This window comes from Thermobia domestica, chromosome 9, assembly GCF_964235325.1.
Source record: "Thermobia domestica chromosome 9, izTheDome1.hap1.1, whole genome shotgun sequence".
NCBI lineage: Eukaryota > Metazoa > Arthropoda > Insecta > Zygentoma > Lepismatidae > Thermobia > Thermobia domestica.
The window spans coordinates 30,305,987-30,332,332 of NC_137462.1; the positions used below are offsets into that span (position 1 = coordinate 30,305,987).

At 34.4% G+C, this 26,346-nt stretch overlaps 1 protein-coding gene across 2 annotated transcripts; it reads right to left on the minus strand.

The window, feature by feature from the left end:
• Positions 1 to 922: 922 nt before the first annotated feature.
• On the minus strand, positions 923 to 26,346 carry aay (phosphoserine phosphatase). 2 transcript variants are annotated; one of them, XM_081770830.1, is made up of 6 exons: positions 26,196 to 26,346; positions 15,944 to 16,125; positions 14,853 to 14,987; positions 10,600 to 10,745; positions 9,098 to 9,259; positions 923 to 6,243 (listed from the first exon to the last, which is right to left on the minus strand). In XM_081770830.1, the coding sequence occupies exons 1-6, from the start codon at positions 26,220 to 26,222 to the stop codon at positions 6,155 to 6,157; spliced, it is 741 nt and encodes a 246-aa protein (XP_081626956.1). In that variant the 5' UTR covers positions 26,223 to 26,346; the 3' UTR covers positions 923 to 6,154. The 2 variants fall into 2 exon arrangements, with proteins under 2 accessions (XP_081626956.1, XP_081626958.1); XM_081770832.1 differs by lacking the exon at positions 26,196 to 26,346 and adding an exon at positions 18,978 to 19,127.

A 26,346-nucleotide genomic window follows, 5' to 3' on the forward strand; every position in this document is an offset into this window, starting at 1 on the left:
TAACATTTCAATCTCGTGTACTGGCTCAGTAGCACAGCACTCACAAATGAGCTTTGTGGTGGACAAACACCGTGTGGATGGGTTTTCGCGGGGTTCTCCCACTTTCATCATCCATCTCATCATCACCGTCTTGGTACATAATCGTGGACCGGCAAACTAAAATAAAAGGCTTGTGTTTTGCTTTCTCATAACTGCATGAAGCAAATCACAATTCACATGTTAATAGCTGCTCTGCGAAGAAGCTATTTGTAACATCCGATGTCTATGTAGACTTATATATGTTTATATATATCCTTTTATCCCACTCCCAACTTGCTGATTTCTTTGATAATGTTGAGCTCCTTCGTCGCTAAGGGGTTAGCGTACGCGCCTTTTGTGTGGGAGACCCAGGTTCGATTCCCGGCAAAGCTCATGTGGTTCGGATTTCACGTTAATCAGTAGGTCCCGTCTCATATAGCCTCGCTGCTGAAAGGGACGTTAAACTCAAAATCAACTCAATTCTTTGATAATGATCCAGCATACACAAAAAATATCACATGATTAGTATTGACAATTTTTTATTTTGGAGACTTGTGAGGTAAGTTTGAGGTAAATGGAAAACTGATACCACTGCGCTGAATTATAATTCACACTGCTTCAAGTTTTAATAGATGTCAAAAACAGGTGCAATATGAGAGAAAATTCGCTAGAGGTGAACATTTTACTGAAGAAAATGCAAGAGAGCACAAAACCAGCACTTTGCACTTATTCTTAAATAAAAAATGACAGTAGTAGGCTATCGAAACTGTCTCCAATCTGAAAAAAACCCTTCAGCACAGTGGTAAGTTCCAAGTTTCAAGTTATTAGGTAAGAAATGTGCTATTTGCGGACTTTGTTAAGTACTTTTGAGGAAGAGGGTTTTGAAATAGTACAAAGACATTAATTTATAATTGCAAGAATCGCATTTTATTGTTTTATTTAATAAATATTTGTGACTTTTAATGGACAACAGACAATGTTTTATTTTAAAAACAAATAATAATAAAATATTGTAAATACACAACCTGTCATTTTTTGTTGGCACTAACTACATAACACAACGCTAAAACAATACTCAAGCTTCAATAAACAATCAACACAATACAATTAATAAATTAATACTCTAGACATTAAGTATAAAAAAGAAGAAAAATAAATGAAAAATATATTTTTTTCAATGCATATAAAAATGGATATGATTGTTCAACACATTATGAAACGCAATTAAAAAGAATGATTATGGAAATGTAATTAATCGACGAAATATATGTATTTCTTCCACTGGGACTGCTATAGTTAATTATCTAGAGTTGGAAATATTATTTTAGCAATAACAAATTATATAGTTATTGTCGTTATTGCTATTACGTAATTCACAATAAACTACCAAAGGTCATTAAAGATGATAGAAATTGTAGTTATTAGGCCGCAGTAACAATATTAAACCAAAGTTGCATTAGTATATACAGAATAAGTTCCAGAAATATGTTTCACAGACTTTCTTACTTTTTAAAAATTTTTTCAAGAAAACTTTATTAATGATAGATTTTGCAGACTTGATTTTTTAAAGAAAAGAAAAGAAAAATGACAAAAAATTGAATGTTTTTGCAACAATTTCGACTTTAGATACTTTTTTTTTTTTTTGGGGGGGGGGGGTAAAGGAACTTAATTGTAGACTGAAAATAAAATCCGTGTTAAGCGCCAAAAAATGGAAAAGTTCGGTTTAAAGTCAAAATGTGGGCTATGCGCCTAACACTGCTCAGTTAAAATCGGGCTATCTAGTACTCACTGTGGAGGTAGTTCAAATAATCCTCAAAACAATGTGCATGGGTCTATGTGCCACCAGCTTTGAAGTAAAAATTTTGGCTTTTTATTCAATATTTTCATTTCGGCACTTAGCACTGATTTTATAGCCAGTCTGCCTTACAATTTCAATTCCTGCTTCATGTACTATCTGCTTTTCGAAAGCACACAAACAGAAGACCATCCAACCTCCACTATTTGAACTACATCATTCTAAAGGTCATTGTATCATGTTTAAAAACAATACACTGTTTCTGGATCCTTTTCGGTATAACTCGACAACAAAACTCATTTCACTTCCAGTATTTTCCTAACAATACACACACTATGTAAAATAAAAGCTAATTCTCTTTACAATGAAAAATTATTCCACCCGAAAAAATAATTCTTCCGTACATTTCATATGGCAAGCTTATAAAAATACCTTTTATTTTAATATTTTTTTTTATTTTACTAAGTATCACATTAACTACAGCTCTTTCTAAACTTGAATTTCGCATATTTTTTTTTTTTTTTTTTTTTTCGTACTTTAAAGCTTAATATGTAGACTGCCATGTGTATAGAATTTCATACACAAACAATATATTGCACTTTTGTCGAGTTTGTCTTATAGGTATGTATGCAATTACATACATATGGCGTAGAGGTCAAAACTGAATGTCCACTCCGCGTATATGCAAAAACAACACACAGAGGAAATCATACATTTGTACGCCTAGAACAAAGGCGAAAACAAAATGTTACTGGCGAACTATTGCCAGTGGCGAACAGGTGATAACGGTCAACAGATATTGTGGCAGTCAAGGTGCTAATTTTGATTCAATTATTTTTGATAACATTAAAGTCTTTCAAATAGCATACAGTACTTGTCATTTGTAATTCCTGAGACCATTTTTTTAAATATTTATTCCCAAAATACACAAATTTTCTTATTCAAATCGCATGACCTACATTAAATGCTACTCTTCCCCCTTTTAAAAATAGTATTTGCACTACCTTAAATGGTAATAAACAGACTACATGAGCTATAGATCTTTCACCTACTTGAATTTTACAACTTGACATTTCCGCTATGTTCATAATCGTATCACGTTATCTCAATTCTATTTTGCAAAATATTTCTTTTTTATACCTTTTCCTTAAAATAAAATGCGTTTACAAAGTTGAGCTGTAGTTTACGATTACACCTGTAAGTTCGATAGGAACTTTCAACCTTATTAAATATCACACCTGAAACATTTGGCACCTCAAAAATATCTTTCATTTCTTTATTTGCTTCATTTCTAGCTTCAAACCCATCTACATTTCTTTGCTGATTACGCTTTTTATACATTACAATGAAATACCAATTAGGTGTGGAATGTATTTGTAAACAGAATGAAAATATATCGCACCCCAAGAATAAGACTGTCCTATCTCTTTTAACAGTAACCTGTCTATTTTACAGGTAAGAAGAAGAAGAAGAAGTAGAAAGAAACGTACCTAAAGAAACCTCGTTACCTTTTCTATTTTTGGGCACTGTAGTATTATTTCAATATGTATACTACTAATTATCGCCCAGAGAACACCTTTCTTAAATACACAAAAAATACAATTATTACACCTAAAAATTAAATCAGTGAGTAGAAAAAAGAGAACATTCCCTAACACGTTACTTTTAAAAACGAAAAGTAAAACTGCTGACCGGAAATACCATTGCTTACGTAAAAATATCTGTATGGGAGATTTGTTGCGTATGTTAAGACCTTTCATTTCCCAAACGTAATGGGATTGGATACTTAGTTATGGAGAAATTGTTATCGTGGAATGTTATCCTTTATTTCTGGAATGTTCTTTTTGTTCTATTCACTGATTCAATTGATAATTTAAAACCTATTCTGAGGTATGACAGTCTAACTCTGTGGTTGCAACAAGTTCCGCGCGTGTAACTTAAAAATATGTGAAATTAATTTAATGATAATAAAAGTGAAAAAATGAAATACAACAGATTTCGACCACAATATCACGTAATTTTGGCACGTTGTAAACCAAAAATAAGTACTTGTTTATTTTCACACATTATCACATAATGTATAATCTTGTAGCACTCACTTTTAAAGGTTTTTTCTACTCACAGAGGTGAGGTTTGCAACAAAGATTTAGAATATGAAAATTTACGTACGAGGGAGGATCAGAAACTAACGTTACAAGGCCGATATTTCTGGAGTTTCGTCTGTTATAGAGAAATGAGGAATGTGCGGGAATTTGAATATATGGAGTTGGCAACTGTGCAGAGTTTCATCCAACTGCCACTAACGGCGCTAGTTGTAGGTACAAACACAAATGGCGACTCGTTTGGAAAACTAGTCTCGCGAAGAAGTCGCTCAGCTATAAGATTTCTGTGGGCGAAACATGTAACCACGGCTTCAATTGACTGATAGCTAGTACAGGTTTACGGAGAGACTGTAATGTGTCATTATCATGTCGCAGAATGGTATCGAAAAGTTTGCAGCTGATAGAGAAACGTTACAACGCTGTTGAAGCAGTTTCGCTGGGACATCATCGACCACCTTCCCTACAGTCCAGAACTCGCTCTAAACGATTTTCACGTATTCCCACACTTGAAGGAGCACCTCGGAGGCCGTCGCTTCAGACGAGGAGGTGAAACACTCCGTGACAACATTGCTGAACACGCAAGGACCAGGAGGAAATCTCTAAACTCATCCCACGATGCGATACCGCAAATACCCCAACCCATATGGAGTCTATGTCGAAAAATAACCTAATGTATGTACTATCCGTTGACTGTATTGGTTGTATGGTATAATATATATGTTTCACTGCAGGCTTTGTAACTTTACTTTTTAATCATCCCTCGTATATATACGATATTCAACAAATTATAAACAACATTTATTCTATTAGGAACAAAAACAACGATCCATATCATGAAAATAAAAATCTTATATTAGAACCCTGTTTTAAGCACCACAGCGTCTAGTATCACAAAACTGCTGACATATTTCCAAAAACTTAATCCACGAAATCGTGTTAATAGAATTTGAACAATTATAATTGTATCAATCATCATAAGTTCATTGATAAGACACATGGAACGATAACAAAAGCAGAGAACACTTAAGAATCAGACTATATGAAATACTTATTTCATTTAACTAATGCCCTGGTTTAATTACATTTTTTTTCCTAAGTAGTGAGTAATAATATCACCATACGATCACATATTGATTCTCATAATCACAAAATAGCTAGAGAAAATTAGCAGGTATCTTTTTTTTTTAAAGTCCTTTGCTGCAATATGGTGTCATCTTCAAAATATTTATTATTCTTTCAATGCATGCAAACACACAAAAAATTATGGATTATACGCTATCATTAATTAGATTTAAAAAGAAAAAAAAAAGTTCAATTCAGAAACTAACTTTTCTAAGGTAAGGCATACTCTTCTTCACTATACACAACTTCAATTATTTTCCCCTCGAAATTAACTGAAAACCTGTACATATAGCTCTCTTTTGAGAAATGTAATTTTCATGCACTCAGTGCTGTGCCGTGCGGGGGGAGTGACGCAACGGCCTCGGGCGCCGCAGTAAGGGGCGCGCAAAATTCGAGAGGAAAAAAGAAAATAAAAAAGAGAGGAAAAATGTTACTCATGTCAGGAAAATGCATGTGCACATATATAAAACGGAACGAAAAAATAATTAAAAAATGCTCAAAATCAACGAAAATCAAACAGTTCGTAACAGTAGTGTCACTAACAGCTTACAAACTTAGATATTGTTTCAAACTCTATGTTAATACTTGTTCCTGATAATTAGCACATATAAAGAAAGAAAGAAAAATGAAGTAACTAAGGTATTCTCGCATTTTGTGAAAAGATGTTATTTAGAAATCTACCAGGAATTTACAAATATTATTTTGCGTTCGTTAAAAGCAGCATATTTTGGGTGATTTGGACATTTATTGTTAGTTTCTGAATTCACGTCTCCCTCTTACAAGCAAAAGAAAATGTGTGTTTGATAACCTGTAGCATGACATATGCAGCGAAAGGACACAGCATTATGGAAGACCATAACACACAGCATAGTAGGTAATCTCAGAAATGGGATTCCTTTCTATGACCAGTTTTATATTTATCTATGGCAAGACATTAATAAAACTCTTTTACGTTAAATTGACATCAAAAAGGTAAAACTCCTAAGAAAGAGAAAGTAGTCTTCTGGTAACTTGTTTGTTACTCTCTACCTGTTGAAGTTACCATACACGGCCTGGGAAGAGTAGATTAAAACAAATACTGCATAATCAGTATATGCACTGAACTAATTTTAATGTATCATAGGGAATCAACTAGCTCTTGGAAGTCCGTTACATACCACTTGGCCTTTGACTTTACTTCTGGTCTTACAACATTACCACCAAAACCTGTAGAAAGAGATGTTTCTATTATTAAACTACACATCCAACATAAGAAGAAATTTTCATACCATACATTTAGAAGAAATGTTCAGCATAAACTTCTGGATGATGTTAAATTATTATTCCAATTCTTACTCTATTAACGATAATAATACATAAGAACAACGTTAAAAAGGATAGATTAATTGGAGGAAACTCATGTTACTTCGTGAAGATTTCTTTATCACCATAGAAATCGAGTTGAGTTGAGTTGATTTTAGTTTAGCGTCCCTTTCAGCAGCGAGGCTCTATGAGACGTGGATCTACTGATTAACGTGGAATCCGAACCATATGAGCTCCCGCCGGAAATCGAACCCGGGTCTCCCATGCCAAAGGCGCGTACGCTAACCGCTTAGCCAAGGAGCTCTACCACAGAAATCGAAAAATTACAGGTGAATATACAGGGTGTTACAAAAAAAAGTGTCACAATATTTTGCGAACAGATTCCTCACATCAAAATAAGAAAAAAAAGAAAAAGTTCATACGGACCTATGCTTAAGGTTAGTGTAAAGAGAGAAGTTTTGCCGATAGATGTCACTACAGTCTTCGTATCTCTCCCATGTATTTTTTTACCATTCACGAAAATTTACAATTTCTCTTACAAATTTCAACCTAGAGACTTCACTTTTTTAGAGAAGGAACTCCATAACCTATCAAAGGGAACAATCCGTGCCGATTTTTTTATTTAGAATGTTTTTTATTGTTGAAACAGTTCCATTGTTAAAAGTTTGGATATCTTTTTCAACAATCAAGCCATTTCAACAATGAAGAAAATTCTAAATAAAAAACCGGCACGGATTATTGCTTTCGACAGATTATGAAGTTCCTTTTCTAAAAATTTGAAGTCTGTAGGTTGAAATTTGTAAGAGAAATAGTGAAGTGTCCTGAAAGGTAAAAAAAAATACATGGGAGAGATACGAAGACTATAGTGCCATCTATCGGCAAAACTTGTCCCTTTAAACCAACCTTAAAGATGGATAGTTTCGGAGTTATAGGATGCCGAAAACGTGAACTTTATATAAGTTCACAGCTCCACTAATATGAAATCTATCGTAGTCGGGTCAATATATCACTGAGGAAGAGTACGTGAACTATTCAAATATCCTTGTTTAAGAATGCTCCAGTACTTGCACACCACTTTTTAGGGAAATAGGTGGAGAGTGATGGATATGTGGATAGTTCACATACTAGTTCCTCAGTGATGTCTTGACCTGACTACGATCGGTCCTTTAATAGTGGAACTATGGAGCTTTAAAGTTCATTTTTTCACGTTTTCGGCACCGTATAACTACAAAACTATGCACTTCCGACCATAGATTCATACGAACTTTATTTTCTTATTTTGATGTTAGGAATTTATTCTCAAAATACTGTGACAAATTTTTTAACCCTGTAAAACAATTTTGCTCAATGGTAAATACTGGCAACTCTCACTCTATTACGCTAAGTACTTCTTGTGAGAAATATCGTGAAAACATTACGGCCTCCTTATATTTCGTCCATCACAACGTGCAGTGAATTAGTGACACTGTTCAGATGGATAATAGTGATCCATACTTTACTGGTATCTCTTTAAAAGGTTCACATATTTAAGTGTAGAAACTCAACTGATGCTAACTTTGGAAATTAACTTGAATTACGAAAGATTAAATTAATTGGAACTAATTTGATAATATTTCATCACGCTAACACGTTATATTGTAACTCAGGAAATCTATTTTGGTGGTTTGCAAATTTGTAATCTGAAGACAAAATCGACTGCTTTCTAAATTGGCAACTAATACAAATGAAATATTACTGAACGATTGTAACTTACACTCAATGATGGTCAATAAAACTAAGACAATACAATGCCGAACTCTGAAATATATCACTGAAAATACTACAAGAAATAATTTCTTGCTTGATTCTCCTTATTTATTAACTGCATTCATTTAAAGGATTACTTATTTAATAAAATAAATCGCTGTATTCAATATTTAGCTATGATTTATATTCTTGTAGTTTTAACCTGAAAATGCCAAATGGTCTTTAGTAGGAAACTAACAGTCTTCAATTGTGCAATACCTTTGATAGTGCAAAATTGTATTATTCGGTCAGAGGTTGTAAAGCAAGTCTTGCAACAGAAATTTCAAAGCTACCGAGGAAGACAAGAGGCCCAGCGGAAACTGTTTGGTACTTTCAAATCAAGAAGTATTAAAAAGTAAATCAAAGTTAACTCGTATTGAATAAACAGTTATTGTTAGATGCATACATTTTTATGTATATAATATACAGGGTGAGCACAAAAACAGTTCCTGATTTGAAAAGGGTATAACTTTAATAACATCGCAGTAGTTATATAAACTCAAAAAAAAAAAAAAAAAAAAAAAAAGTTTTTCATGGTGTTATAATTGGAATTACAAACACGCGATGTGGGCGCCATCTGCTACGCGGGAACCATTGAGACGATAATTCAATCCCAGCCAAATCTTGTGAAGCACAACTTATGTAATGGAGTTTATAGCTGCACTAATGCGTTCCTGAAGATCTGGTAGACTCGATCTATGCACTTACACTACCCAGAACCTTCAGTGACATTCAGGAACGTAATAATGCAGCTAAAACACTCCATTACATCCATTATGCTTCACAAGATTTGGCTGGAGCTGGATTATAGTTTCAATAATTCCCGCGTAAAAGATTGCGCCTACATTACGTGTCTGTAATTTCTATCAATACCACCAAACTACTGCAAAAGTTTGACCATATTAAAGTTAAGACCCTTTTCAAATCAGGAACTGTTTTTGTGTTCGCCCTGTACATATAACAAAATACCAACCTATAAATGCATCGGCTGGTGGACAGGATTCCAAATCCGTGGCTCCATCTCCGATTAAGACGACATTAGAATATCCATATTTCTCCTTTAGAAGACGGATCACCTCTCCCTTTCCTCCACTCATTGAGGTTGGCTCTGTTTCATCAAATCCCGCATAATCACCTATAATATACAAGAATTTCGATTTAAGACAAATGAAACACAAAATACGAAATAATTTTATCTTTTTTCACAACTCATGCAGTATTATTTTTCTAACTCTGTTAAAGACACAGCGATAAAATTATTTAATAAGCATAAGCTTTTTATATATTATTAAAAATAATAAATATAATAAATAAAGCAATTAAGTTAGTTGAAATTTTAATTTTTAACAAATCAAATGGTTGTCATAAAATATAGCTGACAGTCACACAAGATAGCTCTCCTCCCTTCTGTGTTCCCTTCATAGACCTCCCGACACTTCGTCGATAGTTTGTTCGGGGTCTGAAAGCTAAGTTATCTCTATTTTTAAAAAATGCAGGCAAAATCTGTTATTCTTTCCAGTGCCTAATTTTTAATATACGTGGAATCACAATGAATTTCAAACAATGAAAATATGTGCAACTGGGTTGAGAATCGAAACTGGATCTCGCGCTTAGCGTACCGACGCATTAACCACTATGCTACCATTCTTCCTAAGGTTAGTCCCATACTTTTGTTCTTGAGGACGGGGATATGGGCTGTATTACCGATTCTTTATTAGTTTCTTTAGTATGTTTGTGTTTAAAGTAATCACATTACAAGTACCTATTATTTTGATTTGATTAGCATATATGAAATCACAATCGTCATAAGGTGCTCGGTATATGGACACAAGATTGTCCAAGGGGTCTCAGGACCCCTGTCACACAGCAGGGGTCTCTGGTACAATCAGAAACAATATTAAGTATAGATTGGAGGTATAAGAAACGATAGCTCCAACCTATACTTAATGTTGTCTCTGACTGTACAACCCACGTGGTTCGAGACGAGAGCACCGACCTCAAGAGTGAGTGGCTGTTCTGGGTGGCGTAATGGCTAACGCATTGGCACGGTATGAGGAGGTCCCGGATTCGAGTTCCGGTCCAGCCAGTCACTTTTTCACTCTTTGTGTGTTACAGAATTCGCACCTATAGAGGATCTGGTGTGTGTGTGTGTGTGTGAAAAAAAATCCTTTCATTACTACACTAAAGTTAGTTTATTTTAACTGCGTGTACTTATTTCAGGAGAAATTTTTAGCCATTTTATTGGCTACCAGGTGAGCATGAAAACAATTAATAGTTCTTAATTATCATTAATTTAAATTTATTCGAGATTTCTTTTTTTAGGGTGCAGGGGATAAGGAGATAACATCTTACATCTAAAAATACTTCAGCTGACCGTTACAAAAGTACTGATCCAGAAACAGACCAGTATCACACATGCAATTATCCCAAACTAAATTATTTGAAAACATATTACGGATGATCGTGTACACTTACCATTAAAATAGAACTTTAGTCTATTTGCAAATATATTTTGCAGAGGAATATTCAGCTCCAAGGCAATTGGACCTATCAATCCCCGAAATCCTCCTGAGATGAGATAAATTGGTACACTCCTCTGTTGCAAAGCTTCAACCAAATCCCTGAAGAAAGAAAAAAATGTCTAATTTAATCAATTTATTCACTACAATACGCTAACTTCCAATTTAATATAAAAGTAACTTATGTTCTAAATCTGAAAACAAGAATAACGAGTCGAGAGTTGACGTGCTAAACCATTTATCATCTTTCTTAAATCGATTTGTGTGGTCATAACTTCGAAAGGCATACCGCCACTAAATTTATAATTTTAGAATTAAAATAATATGAAATGTGCGTTCCCCAAGAGACGAAGGAAGCTACAATACATTTACACAATACATTTATACGTTATTTTATTATCATGATAGACAATGAGAGGAAAAACTGTATGACTACACCGAGATTCGAACCCGGGTCCCCGATTTACCGTGTCGAATCCTTAATATCGGTGTTCAGACACTTAGAATCACATGTGCTGTACCAAAACTCGAGCATCAACATCAACGATGGAAAAATGTATGGCTGTTAAGAGAACAGACTGAGTAATGTAGTAGTTAACGCATTGGCACGATAAACCGGAGACCTGCCCTCGAATACTAGTACAGTTCTGCATTTTATTCCCTTTGTATATTAGACTCGGACTTATAGAGAAACTGATGTGTTAAAACTCTGTTATTTCTTCAATTTATCAAGTCAATTTGATTATGGTAAATATCGTAAACTATAAATAGTTATGTAGTGCTGTTGCTCATAAAAGACTAACCATTCAGATGCTCTTTCAGATGAATGATGTGCAGTCAGCACATTGCCCTATATAACCGCTATCCTTTGTTTTCTAAATCAGAATATGGTATCTTATCCTAAAGCAGTTTTCTAATTACCAAAAATACCGAAGATTCTAATTCAACGGTGGAATCTTAATCTTCAATCTACCTCTTCATTCCAGCTTCGTAACTTCCAAGTTGTCCACACACCTGTACCCTATAGCTGGTGTTTGTTTAAAGGATTCACCTCAGGGGTAAAAGTGAGGGGGAGCCATCCCCCCATCTCGAAAAAGTATGTACGGCGTCCCCCAAGTTCCGAAAAATTATAATGGGCAAAGATAGGCAGGGGGAACGGAGTGGCGTCATGCCGCTACCTATCGTCCCCCCCCCCCCATCTTTTCAGATTCGCTTTTACCCCTAATTCACCTGGCTAGAACTTGTACACAAGAATAGGAACTGAACACACCCGAAATAAATCTTAAACTACCCTTTTTAACGTCCAACGGTTATGCCCCTTAGGCTAAAGGAGACGGATGATCGTAGAATTAAACTTTTTGTACTCTCTGACCGGGAATCGAGTGTGGCACCACGTGTAAAAAAGGCAAACGCGATAACAAATGCACCAGCCGGGAGGGTCCGTAATAAATTTAGGTAGCTCGTTTTAGAGCCATACACAATATTCTAGGTTACCCCTATCGAACGAATGTTAGATTGGGGCCTTTAATTACGAACAAGAAGTGCGTTTCTCTCTGCCAGCGCTCTCTAGTATAAGTAAAAGACCAAAATTTATTAATTGCGTTCCAATTCAAAAAAGCTATGAACTGGAACAGCAACACAAAAGAATGATAATACAAATGTGATATTTTTATTTCCTTTAAGTAAACAGTATATCGGCAGATTACACAAGTAGGGAAGTAGTTATAAGCGATAAGTACACTTAACATGAGAAAAGCAAATTGAACAATCTAGATAAGCTGAATACTTATGTCATATACTTCTTACGCTTCTGAAGTAGTTTTCCTGTCATATAATACGTACACGTATTTCCTCATTACTTTTTTCTTTAACGTCAAGAAAAATACACAGATTATCTTTTGACTGCCTTCCAATAATTCTTTTATATATATATATTGATTGCTTTCCAATGATCTTTTTTTATTTTTTATTTTTACATATATCTACATAAATACATAGCAACAAGCGAACATTATCTGAACATCCTTGCTACGTAAAGTGACACTATGTGTGGGGTCCGAGGTCAACTGACAGCTGATTAGGAGATTTACCACTACATCATCATGACTGTATGTGACGATTAATATATACTAAAGCCATTAAGAAGAATGACACTTTCTAGAGAACTTTATATTTTTTAATTAAGGATTATAAAATACGATGAAGTAAGAGCTTATGTTTAAAATTTCACTGCCGTGCCCTTCAGGTTAATGTTTCAGAAACGTAACATTCCTGCGAAAAACTTAAAACAAGAAAAGAAATAATAAATAAATAAAAGATTTTTGTTCATAAAAGTTCACGTGGTTCAACCAAAGGTCCAATTTATGAGGTGAATGATCCATCACTAAGTCAGTGTGTCATCTGACTAATTGCTTAAGCAAATTATCTTTATTTATGTCTCTCGTAATTCAACAATTTTGGAGGCGAGATAATGTGGTGGGGAACGACATACATTGTTGACAGTTGATTTAGCATGATGATCTGTGTAACTGCCATCTGCACCGAATTCAAGAATCAATCGTGGTTGTTCGGAGACCATGTTAATACCAGGTCCCAGCGTTCATAGTCTGAAGGACGAAAGAACTCAAACTTTATTTATGATAACTCACAAACAAACGTTCCTCCGTCCATTACACCAACTTACGACTCTTGATTAAAATTTAAACTAAGTATGCATTAACTGCAAACTTAGAGCGAAGTGATGGACGTTTATTGATTATTCATAGTATTTTTTTTTTTAATGGACCAATTATTTTCGTGAACGAACACGACACGCAAATAGTTAAATTTGGCGTATCAGCGAAAAGTATACTGGCTTTGGAAAAATTGTGTTCGCAAAACAAAACGAAAAGGGCTTCGCCCTATTTGTAATGCTGAAAATTCTATTTTTTCATTTGTTTACAATGAGAATTTGCGCGCCAAATTCTTTTCGAAGATTAAGTCTATGAGCATCCCATTTTTTCGGTGACTTTATTCCTCAATGTTATGTCCGATCGAAACATGCGATCCCTTACGACACTCAGCGCGCGCTCTTGAATCAGCATGCTCCGGATTTTCATCTTAGCATTGAGGAATAAATAACCAAAAAATGCGATATTCAAGGCATATTTCCCTAAAAACAAGGCATATTTCCCTAAAACTATTTACTTTTTTTGCGAAGTAAATAGTTTTAGGGAAATGGGATATTCAAGGCATATTTCCCTAAAAACAAGGCATATTTCCCTAAAAACTAGTTGCTTGTCTTAGGCGTTCGTTTATCCGGATACTCCTCCGAGATGCCTCAACCGTTTATCCGGATAAAGCTCCGAAATGTCAGCATGCCGCAACCGTTTAAAGAATTTGTCAAAATTTGGTTAAAAACGGTTGAGGCATCTCGGAGGAGTATCCGGATAAATGAACGCCTAAAGACAAGTAAATAGGAGCTTTGCTCGCAAAAAGGAAGTTCAAATTCTCCACATTTTCAAAATGTTGCGAAAATCAAATAATAATATTATGATTTCCAGTGTTGTAATGCTAGAATTTTTGGTAGGTATATGCTAGATCGTTTTCAAAAGTATATCGCATACGCAAGACTACTTGGCGTATACACACCCCTATATACGTTCATTCTTTCAAAATTTAAGGTGAGTATACGCTGGACTATAAAAAGTTTAGATGCGTATACGCCGTATACTCCCGTATATGCCCTATTACACCCCTGATGATTTCCCTATGTAATTATTTAGTAATTAGAAAATACTTTTTAGGAAAATAATTTGTTTTCTCGATATGTTCCCCGTCGCCCCCAATAAAAAAATATACCTTCAAAGAAATTATGGTGTTATAAGTTTAACGAGATAAATCCGGCAAGTAAATGACTACCTGAAAAACCTTTCTTGGTTTACTGAGTGGTATTTCGTGTTGCTTATTTCACTGTACTTGTTTGACATATACTAAAACTGACCCAAACTATTATCGCTTTTATTTTTGCACTATTCTGAGAAGACAGCAAAACTTTTACTAAAATCTATTAAGTGACAATCTATTGATACTTCTAAAAAAGCGTAACCGATATTCAATGAACCCTGCTTGGAAGAAATTATTTTGTGCAGCCTACAGTTCCATTAACCCCTCCCCCCCTTCTATTTACGAGCACCAACACACTCACTCATAACATTCTAGGAATCTTACCTAATCCCCGGTGTTAGCCGTGGTGGATGACTCTGAATAAAAGCCCTAATTTGATCGAGTCGTGGCTTGATGATGTTTAGTCGAACTGCCAGGGCTTGACGGAAGTCCATATTTCCTTTCATGGCCTCTCTAGTTCTACAACAAAAACAAAACAACCGTTAATACAAGAGATATATATATAAATAAAATGTGTGTGTGTTTGTGTAGAAATATTATTTGTTTGAATATTATCATCCCTTTTCAGCATGAAGGTTAAATGGGACGTAGATCTCGTTTCATGTTGGAGTACTCTTAGTAGGAATTGAAACAATCTCTTATACCGAGGGCGAGAGCTATACATTACTTACAAACTATTTATTTTACTTGTAAAAACAACACTGTTTGTCGTACGAACTAAGAGTAGCGCGCTATATATATTTTTTTTCCTAAGGAAAAAATCAATCTGATTTGGAGAATAGTACCTTGATGAACTCGATTTGTTAGAAATATACAGGTAATGAATTTGCTTATGCATATTCACGAGGCTATGGGTGATCCGTTGTAGAAGGACCATCTGAAGCGAGAAGTTCCTGGTTCCAAACCTGGTCACGCGAGTTTGAGGTGGAGATCATTATGTTCGTCAGTTTTCTCAAAGTTTTTCCGTTTCCTCACACATTCGCATTCCATCAAATCTTTCGTAATAATTCCATTTCACTAATCATCTGTCTCTTTTAGCTTAAAAAGTATAACGAGGGACATAAAACAAGGAATTTTATTTCATCATTTTTACACTATTTACTATACAACTAACACAATTTGTATATAAGTAAAGGCAAACTTGCAATAGTAGTGGTTGAGTTGATTTTAACGTCCCGTTCAGCAGTAAGGCTATATGAGACGTGGATTTACTGATTACGTGGAACTGTTTTCTCCTTAACACCTGTTCTGAGTAACAGACTGAAAATACTTGGAAACAACACTGGCCAAGCTCACTATTAACACAGTAATCCCACCAGTTTCATAGTATGTTACCTATTCGCTTTCAATATGATACTCGGTTACTGTGTGAAATTTCTAAAGTTTTTTTTAAGTTTGAGATACACAATACTTACAATCTGCTGACTTCTTCACCCTTTCCACAAAACTTGGCAAGTTCGTCAACCCCTTCATCTTGAATAATTGTGGAATCAACATCAAAGCACACTGCGTCTGCCACCTTCCATATTGCTTTGACTTCGTCTACAGAGGTCATGGCCACTGGCCTCACGTAAACAGATCGAACAGCTTCTATCAACTGAAATATAACGTAAACAAACAATCACTAAAATAAACTACATTGTAAAGATAGCACGTAGTTTTGTGCTCTCCAACAAAAATACTTATAACGAAATCTAATTACGAAATTAATTATAAACTACGGCTCAAGACACTCTCAGCTAAATCAGTAGATTATACTTTTCAACGAACTTAAAAAAATGAAATTTTTGAGTTTTACGTCCCACGGTTATGCCGGTTAGGCTAAAGGAGACGGTGATGATGAGATGAATCAAATGGTGGAATGAAGAAAGTGGGAGGAAACTGGAGAACCCCGAGAAAACCCACGCACACGGTGTTTGTCCACTACAAAGTTCACTTGGCGGGAGCAGGGTTTGAACCCGGGACCCCATGCACCAGAGGTGAACAACGAACTTAATAAGTTCGTTACTGAATTTTGTATATCTGTCTCTGTATGTATGTGTGTGTTGTGTCTGTTATTCGCTTTTTTTTTTTTTTTTTTTTTTTTTTTTTTTTTTTTTTTTCAATTTTGAGCTCTCCATTTGATAAAGTATCAAAAACTATCTAAAAGAAGTGATGGAATTTTTCGCGTCACTCTTACCGTTCCCGAGATATTGACCAAAAGAAAGTTCCGATTTCGGGAGATTTAAGGAGCCATATCTCGGGAACCGTAAATCACAGAGAGATTATATTTTGCGAATTTTTCAATTTTGAGCATGAGTCTTCGTAAAACAACATATCGTAGAACGTTTTAACAGAACTCTTAAACAACACATGTGAGAAAAATTTAGTACTCAAGGAAATTATAAATGGATATATATATTACAAGAAATGTTTAATGAGTATAATAATAAAGTAAATGGAACAATTGGTATAAAGCATGTAGAAGTTAATAAGAAAAATAGGAGTATGTTTAGTACAAGGGGTCCAGAAGCACGTAAAAACACAAAATTTACAGGAGAAATGAATGATGCAAGTACTTAGACGTAACATAACGTAACCAAATCTAGCCTAGCCTAACACAAACTAATTTAAGCTAACCTCAACAAACCTAAAGTAACCTAATATTAGCGTAATTCTATCATTTTTTGGAAAATTATGCGGGACCCCTACACGAATATAACATAAACGAAACTAGCCTAACCTAATTTAAACTAACCTAACCTACCCTGAACTAACCGAATGTGAACAGAAATTACCAAAATTGTAACATTTTTTAGAGAAAAGATATAGACCCCTTCTGCTAAACATAGGCCGAAAAATAATTCTTTTTAAGTTCGTTCTGGCAATGCTCTTGGAGTTTTTTTTAAAAAATGGAGCATTCCCCACTGGTTTCGTGGCTAGTTTGCGCATCTTTGATTCACGGGATTCCAGGTTCGATTCCCAGTCGATAAACTAATATTTGAACGAACGTTACGGTGCTTCGGATTCTACCTTAAACTGCATGTCCATGTTCCGTATAGCCTCGGTACTGAAAAGGAGCGGAATAAAACCTTTATGAGTGACGAGCGGGGTAGAGGACAAGAAGGATACGAAAAAAAAAAATCCAAACTGATTTTGTTTGCAATTGCTGGAAGTACCAAAACAACATCTCATAATATTGATTGAAAATATATATATATATATATATATATATAAATTTGAAGAATCTAATATAGAAAATGTCCACTGTTTATTATAAATAACCAAATTTACCAGAATGACGTACATGTAAAAGACTTAACTTTATTTTTTTTAACATTCTAAAATTTCAGTGTTATTTATTTGTTTTACTAAAATAATTTGAAAAATGTTTATATGGAAATAAGTGAAACACTTATTTACTTCGTTTATTGCCTCTGTAAGCTTTCCTGTATAGTTTCAGCTGCTTAATTTGTGGCCTTGTTCACCTGGCAATTCACTCACATAAAGATGAAATCATTTATGAACACATTTTACACTTTTGGTGCAAGGGTTCTAAAACTGAAAAAAGAAACCTCTTCATAAACTGTTTTTTTTTAAAAAAAAGCACCGCATTTTTCTTTTTACCTAAACAATTACGTAATTAAGAACTAAGATTTAATAAGAATGTCTGTTTGCATTAACTATTCTTTAAACAAAGTATAACTCTTCCATACTGTGTACATTATATATGGTAATAACGTATTGCACTTTCATTAAAAAAAAAAAAAAAAAAAAAAAAAAAGCGAGGATAATGATACTATTGTCGTTTTGAGTTTCTGTAAGTTTCATTTAAATATTAGTCGATTTATGAAACAAAAAATGTAAAATCGCAGGAAACTACTACTACGTAAAAATACATTTCTGGCCAATGAAGAATGTATTTACAATGAAATTAATCAACACCATTTAATGAATTTATTATAAAATCAAAACTGCAGGCAGTTTCATCCAAACAGTGCCACAGTATCATTTACATAACAGTAATTGCAATAGCTGATTAATTACAACTGGCTTCATATTGTGACATATCACCTTAATGACAACTGAAACAAATATTTCCTATTATTTCTTAATTTTCACATTTCTTACGTATATCGAATGAAATAAAATACCTTACGGGAGAATACACCAACAGAGTAAAAATTCCTGAAGTTATAATGTAAGAATGCATGAACATGCATCATTTGTCTTTTCATTTTTTACTGAAATTAGAAACTGATATAAAACAATTTTTCTGTAAGCAACGACTATATAAGGAAAATATTTTCTCTAGCAATCAATCAGTTTTCGTAAAGGTGGTAATAGGATAATATTTGTTTCTAGATTACTCAGTTATGTCGATGCCATGAAAAAAAAATGAAAAAAGTTAGTCACACCCTTCTGGTGACCTAAAATTTTGTTATTAAAAACTAATACAGAGACACTTACCATGGTTATTTGTTTGTTACTTCCGAAAGAGAAAAAACACACAAGAGATAATTCTGTTAAGCTCACAACGAATAAAATACTAAAGAGATATTCCCTCGAGTTCCCTATATACTTTTAATTTTTGGAATCTTGCCAATACTGCCTGATGCAAGTTTCTCCACTTGCAGCGTTATGGCTCAACTTCATATTAAAGGTTCATGACCCACTCGACGTCAGAGATAACATAGGAAAAGTATTTTTAGGTTCTCATGCGACCTTTCTTATAACGTTCTGATTTTTTTTTTTTTTTTTTTTTTTTTTTTTTTTGATTATTGTTTCTAAGCTTCTCACATGTATCAGATTAAAAATTAAGTAAATCTATAAACCGTTTAGGAAAAAAAAAAATTATTAACTGTAGACTACTACAGAAAAAGTTGCCACATTTATTGTTAATAAGTTCTGGGAATCTTAATTAATGTACAGATTCTTTCATTATGAAATGGCCCAGTTCTTGCTGATTCACTTACGTTTATTTCACAATATTTTACTGTTCTCTATAAAGAAATATTCTTTTAATAGAATTAACTGCCAGTTGCTAACTGCTGGATATGTATAGTCACAAGCAAATGTGGTGTAAGTAATTTCTTTCCTCAAGAAATGAAATCTTTTAAGTTTCATGTCTCATGATATATACCGGCTAGGGTAAAGGAAACGCTGATGATTAGAAACGAATGAATTGGTGGAATGAATAAAGTAGGAGGAAAGGGGAGAACCCCGAGAAAACCTACGCGCACAATGTTTTTCCACCACAAAGTCCTTAGTGCGAGCTGGGATCAAACCATGGACCTCATACACCAGAGGTGAACTCTCTAGCACTGAGCCATCGCGGCCCCTTCTTTCCTCAAGAATTTAGGAACAAGAAGATAACTTAGAAACAGCTTATACATAAGAATTATTTATTGTCGCGAAAGAACAAGGTATTGTAACAGATAATATTAAGATTTATACTATCATATTATCAATGATAACTACATGTATGTTGCAATGAATCCAAACTATGCTTATGATATATTTTTCATAAGTTTAAAATGAATGAATTGAGAAACACTTACAAAATATTACCTATTTTAAGACTTCTATTTTTGAAATTCTACACTATTATATAATCATCTATCTATTAAAATGCTACAATAGCAATTAAAAGCGCCCGAGCTCCAACTTATAACTATGGCTTTCAAATCTTTCATTTACGGTTATGTGTGATTTCACGTTTAACAGAGACAAACATTTGAAGTACGAGTACTTTAAATAAATCAGTTAACTAGATCTTTTTCATAAAGTTTATGATATAAAATTGTTGTTCAAAGCCTTTGTATTTTAATAAGCCTTCTCTAAAATCAATGCACATGAATTGTGCTTCCATCTTCCGAGTTCTTTTAAACTATATGTTGTGGAAATTTATATGTTTGTGGTCAATCCTTTCGACAATGAGATCTCGGAAACTACAGGCTCTAGAAAGATGACGTTTCCACTGATCGATTGAAAATTTTGCGTAGATTGTCCAGTTCTAATTGAATATTTTAAAAACATGGCCGGTATTTCTTTATTACATTTTTTAGGGTACGCATGGAAGCGTTGAAATTAAAAAAAAACTAAAGCACCATATCCTACGCGTTATACATTCCAACACCACGCTGTTGTATATAGGGGTTGCATATGTCTCAGGCTTTATTTCATGGCTAAATAATAATGAAAAAGGAACGATAACCATTTCTCCAGTTTAACCAGTAAGATGGATCTTTATTTTTGGGGTGATTTGCCCAATGAACACCATATATAACTGCGATTATAATTAATTGCGTATGTAATGTATTTGCTTATTACATACTGCATGCAAGAAGAAAGAAAACACTGGTCATGCATGAATTAGAAACTCCAACCGGAAGTAGGCTCAAATCTTGCAAACGGTGCGAAATATTGAGGTCCCCTTTTGATACGCCTTGCCGATTGTTTTTAAATCAAGACTTTTTCACTTGTGTCTGTAAAGGGACATGTACAGATGTGAGGAATGAGAAGGATATTTATGCTCATATGCGAATGATGTGCTGTGTAGAGAGCGCAGGTTCAGATAGTATATATATACTTATTGATTAGCCACAATATATATATATATATATACTTATACTTATTGAAGGAACTACAGTGATGCAGAATCACAAGTATTAACTTCAAATTTGGTATTTGTCAATATATTTACTTAATTGCCTGGACCTTCAATGGGTCCCACTGAAAATTCCGGCAATTAAATAAAAACATCGATGTACCGGTATACCAAAGGTTCAGTTAACACTTATCTATTAGTCATTCTACCTAGGTATACAGGCAGTCAAAATCTTTAATGTCCATTTATCTTAGAAACGTAAACCTAACGTTCTACCTCGAGGCTTCACTCATTTACTGACAGGGATTGGCTGGTTTAAACCAGCTAGGTTAAAAAAAAAAGTTTAAACTAAAAAAAAAAACTTTAAGTCGGGTAAACTTCATAGTGATGTTTACACGTATCAAAAACCATCTACATTAGTTTTATCTCCTTTTCACCTTTTAATCAAGGTGTCCCATGTTCAATTCTCGGTCGAACCACAACCCTTCTTTCAAGTATAAACCAAGTGGCGGTTCGCATGTCACCTTAAGCGAAAGTCTTCTTGATAACCTCGGTATTACATAAGGGTGTTACGCCTAAATATACGAAACGAAATCAAATTGTATATTTATGCTTGCCTGAATGCTTGTTGTTTTATAAAGCCAAGGTTCCTTGAATATATTGATAGAAATTGGCAAAATTTATCGGTTGCCTACGTAGCCAACATTAGCTTGGATTGAACTGTTTTAATTTTCTTGAATTACATCTACATACTAAATACGTAATTTAATACCTAAGTTTTAGCGTACTGATTATGATACGTTTACCTCAAACATACTATGCATTCCTATCCTAATTTTTCCTGAAACAAACATACAAGACATCCAAATGAAAGATGACTTTGATGTTGTTTCGGTAAGCGGGCGTTGGTTACTAGAAGAAACAGGATAGGCCAGACAAAGATTAGCAGTTGATATATTGGACCCGATTTGCTTTATTTCTCTTTTCTAAACTGATTTCTCCATCTATTAATTAAAGAACTTGAACTCCATCCCAATTGAGTGAAAGCCTATTTTATATTGACTAAACTAAATTTTGAGCTCACCATTTCCAAAATATTGTCCTCGCTGGTCTAATGGCTAGCGCGTTCGCCTTTGGTGCACGTAGTCCTTCCGAATTCGATTCCTGGCGGGATAACGTACACGTACGTACGTACGTACACACACACACACACACATATATATATATATATATATATATATATATACAAAAAAACTTAATTTTACAATCACTCAAACCATGTTTCCGCAATTACATTTTATAAAATGCATTTCAAGAAGCCACCTGAAATTGTACAGAATAAAATACTACCAGTGAATTCGTTTAGATCATTCTCAGAAAACTGTTATCTAAGAAGCCTGATAATTTGTTAGTATCTCCACACAGCTTATTTTTGCTTCAAGCGTTAAAAAACTATTTACCTAAACCATATTAAAGTGAAACTTATTACTCTTCTTTAATTTGGTTTAATAACCGACACACTGCAACATTATCCTTTCGGTTAAGCGAATTCCACACAACAGATGTGATCACTTCTCGCCGCGTCGTACATTTCAAACTGGTCATTTACTTGTTAAGATAATAGTATCAAACGGTACTTTATAGCGATAAAAATATGTTTGCGTATTACAGGGCAACGTTTCTTTGTTGGTTGAATCAATACAACTAGCACAGGCAGCAGTGAAAGTGCATACCGTCCTATAATAATGCAGGGTTTTGTCAGCAGCTTCCGTTGTTTGCAATTTAATGTAAGATTACACCTACCTTTATATATGGGACATGGACCTTCATTTTCACATGGAATCCAAACCGCAGAGGCTCTTACTGCGAATCAAACCTGGTTTCCCGGCCCCCAAAGCGTGTATGTTTAACCATACAGCTTAATATGAATGTACCAACTTGAATCATTTTTTTTAAAGACCATAACACTCCGACTTCCGAAAGTGTACTTAAACTTGCATATCATTCTTTAGTTATTAACAAAATAACATATAGAAATGTGAGACTCTGCTGGTGTCGGAATACATACAGAATTCCCCCGGCACAAACAATACTTATAAGACAAAGTTCCTTTGGTCAACATTTGGTTCTTATGCTTAAACAAACAAACAAACAAACAAAAATCCCGGGCGCTAGGTTGCCATGATCACTGAAAATACGAGTCTGACGCCTGAGCTTTATTTGACGTTAATATTCTTAATTTTTACCTGCAGTAGTTCTGATTTTTATTTGCTTGGAAAAAAAAAATGAAATGCAATCTTTAAGTGTTACGTCCTACGCATATGCCGGCTAGGCTAAAGAAAACGGTGATGATGAGAATCCAAAGAAATGATGGAATAACGTGGCAGAACCCCGAGAAAACCCATGCAGACGGTGTTTGTCCATCACAAAGTTCACTTGGCGCGAACTGGGATAGAACCAAAGACCACATGTACCAGAGGTGAACGCTCTACCACTGACCCATCGCGGTTTATGTCTTTGGATTGATTAAAAACAAATTTTGATACATTCGTTATAAAGTTCAACGTTTACAATTTCTTGAACGTTAACATGAATGGAACATCATTTGAGCATTCTGATCCACCCAGAACAGTGGATAATTGGTGTTTCACTGCTCAAACTAGAAAATATGTTCATGGACATAAAACACACATTGCTAGTTTGTAAAACTCTACTTATATTGTTTATAATTGCTGTTATCTTTGAGGTAAACTTGTACTTTTTACTTCAATAACCATAATTTAAGGCCAAAACACGCAGGCCTATGTATCAACTGGGATATGTATTACTGTGGCGCCTGGTTTTCAGAACTGACTCGGTCAGAAGAAAATTTTTCGATCCCTGTATAATGTGATCTCCTATGGGAGTTAACATAATGAGACAAAGAGAAGAGCTTAGACGCATAGACGCAAAGAGAAGAGGAAGATCCATCTGTAGTGTGTTGCCGCAAGAAAGGAAATAATTTATCAGTGGCAGCTTAAAGTATGTAATAGACACAGGCACAATAATACTCATGTTGGCGATATTTGAGAGTTGAAGTCAATAAAGAGTAACGTGAAAGATGATTAACTATCTTGTGCAGTTTCTTTTTGTTATAATAATTTAATGCATTTTAAAATGTAACGTCCCACGTTTATGCTCCGAAGCTAAGAGAGACATTGATGATCATAATGGTAGAACAAAGAAAACAGGGGGAAATGGGAGAATCCCACGCATATGGTGTTTGTACACTACAAAACCACTTGACGCGTTGTACACTACACAGACCACTTGGCGCGAGCTAAGATCGAACCTGAGACCCATACATCAAAGATGTTTTAATGCATTGATATTTATTGTAAATAGCTTCCGTGAATTTAAAATATGTTGTCTCTGGTCTGGTATCTTATTTAAGTATAATAGTCATTTTGTAAAATGCTTGTACTGATGCGCTCTTGCTCTGACTCGGTGAGATAGCATTCGTGTTCTTTAGTGGCCTAGCACAAGTTGGTTTGTGTTTTATGCACTGTATTTTTCATGCCATACGTCCACACTGTATTTCCAACTGTAATCACTACCAAGTGAGCAAGAGTCCAGTCACAACCAAATGATACGGAGAAACTAAATAATACCCCCCCAAGGACGCGATATTGTCGATCACAAATTTATATGATCTCGAATCGAACTAGAATCTCCTTGCACCAGGAGTGAGAGCCATTATGCTCTCAAGAAAGTTACTAGATATAATTTCTGGCAATGGTGAGTGCGATAAGAATATCCAATTCAAGCATACATTTTTCACCTACTATTATTTGATTATTTAGCGTAAGTTACGAAGATGGGAGCCACATAGGTTAGAAATCGTTATATTAGGTTAGTAGAAGAAGAATAGTAGGTGAGCAATTCTTCAGAGGGTAGGGTAAGTCATGTTACTTTATGTTAGGGACTCACCAATCATGAACGAGTACATTTTTTTTGGCATTAATTCCATTAAGCCCTGTTAGTTTTTCAATATGACAGCAATTACTTATGAATAGGTTAAGTTAGGTTAATTTATGTTAGAATAGATTAGGTTGGGTTTGGTTTGGTTCACTTACCTAATACATAGATTTGACCCGGTGGGATTGCCGAAACTACATTTTTTTTTTTTTATATACATTTAACTTTCGTAGTAGATTTTTCGGGAAGAGCGTACTTTGAGCAAAACAAGTAATTTAGGCATCTTTTAGTTTCTTCCCCAATCTTGCAAATATAAAATTTCCAGTGTCACTTACCCCATACGTAAAACATGGCGGAGCGAGCGACAATGAGCGAAGGGGGTTAGAACCAACGCAGAGCTCGTTTAGGTATGGTTCCTATGAATGTTCTGCTTAAAGGCATTTTTGCCGATTTCTCTCCGTAAATTTAATTTCTAGACTCTCATCTGCGAACCCGATTATTATCAGTAAGACCATTCCTTTCACTTGGTGTAATACTTTGAGACTATTTTATCAGGGGAACCTTTTGTCCTACTCATATAATGCGGTAAATTGTGTCTTGCGGAGATTTAGTTCTAGATTCGCTAGTGACAGTACGGTATTTCAGAAAATTTTAAATTATGGTTATTTAAGTGCAAGGATGTATTTTGAAATATACATCTGGCTAATAAATCTAATTAAAATATAAGAATTTGGTTTTCTGAATCTTACATATCCACATTGACAATAAAAGCCTTGCACTTAGTATTTAATGTATATTGCTTTTTTTCCTCAGGAAATGTCCCGAAGTTTAGAATATAATCTTATATAATACTTTTTTAATACATAAAATCATGCAAATTAACTCTCCAGGCTTCTTCTTCAATTATTTGAATATACCAACAGCAGGAGTACTTACTGTTACGTGAAATATTTTTCCATACTCAAAAATAAAACGCCGGCCTCCAATAACCTTGCATTATTAAAATTAGATCGGACATTTATTTAATGCGTTAATACATCTCTAACTCTACATCATTAACCAAAATAATATATAAAACGTGTCCTAAATAGATATGAAATCAGAAAAATATTCAAACTTACAAAAACACTTCTACAAATCTGCTTCATCAGAAATCACACAATCATGATTATGGATTGTTTCACACTCGTCACAGATTGTTTCCCTCTTTAAGATTTTCCGTATAGTCTTACGTAATCTCAACAGATGTGCTCCAATCTTGAGCATTTATAT

Excerpts from the sequence above, each read along its gene's own strand:
- aay (XM_081770830.1), bottom strand. The coding sequence starts at position 26,222 with ATGAAGCAGATTTGTAGAAGTGTTTTT. Across the intron at positions 16,126-26,195 it reads AGATTTGTAGAAGTGTTTTT|TTGATAGAAGCTGTTCGATC; the intron begins GTAAGTTTGAAT and ends GTTATATTTCAG. Across the intron at positions 14,988-15,943 it reads GGTGAAGAAGTCAGCAGATT|AACTAGAGAGGCCATGAAAG; the intron begins GTAAGTATTGTG and ends TTTTTGTTGTAG.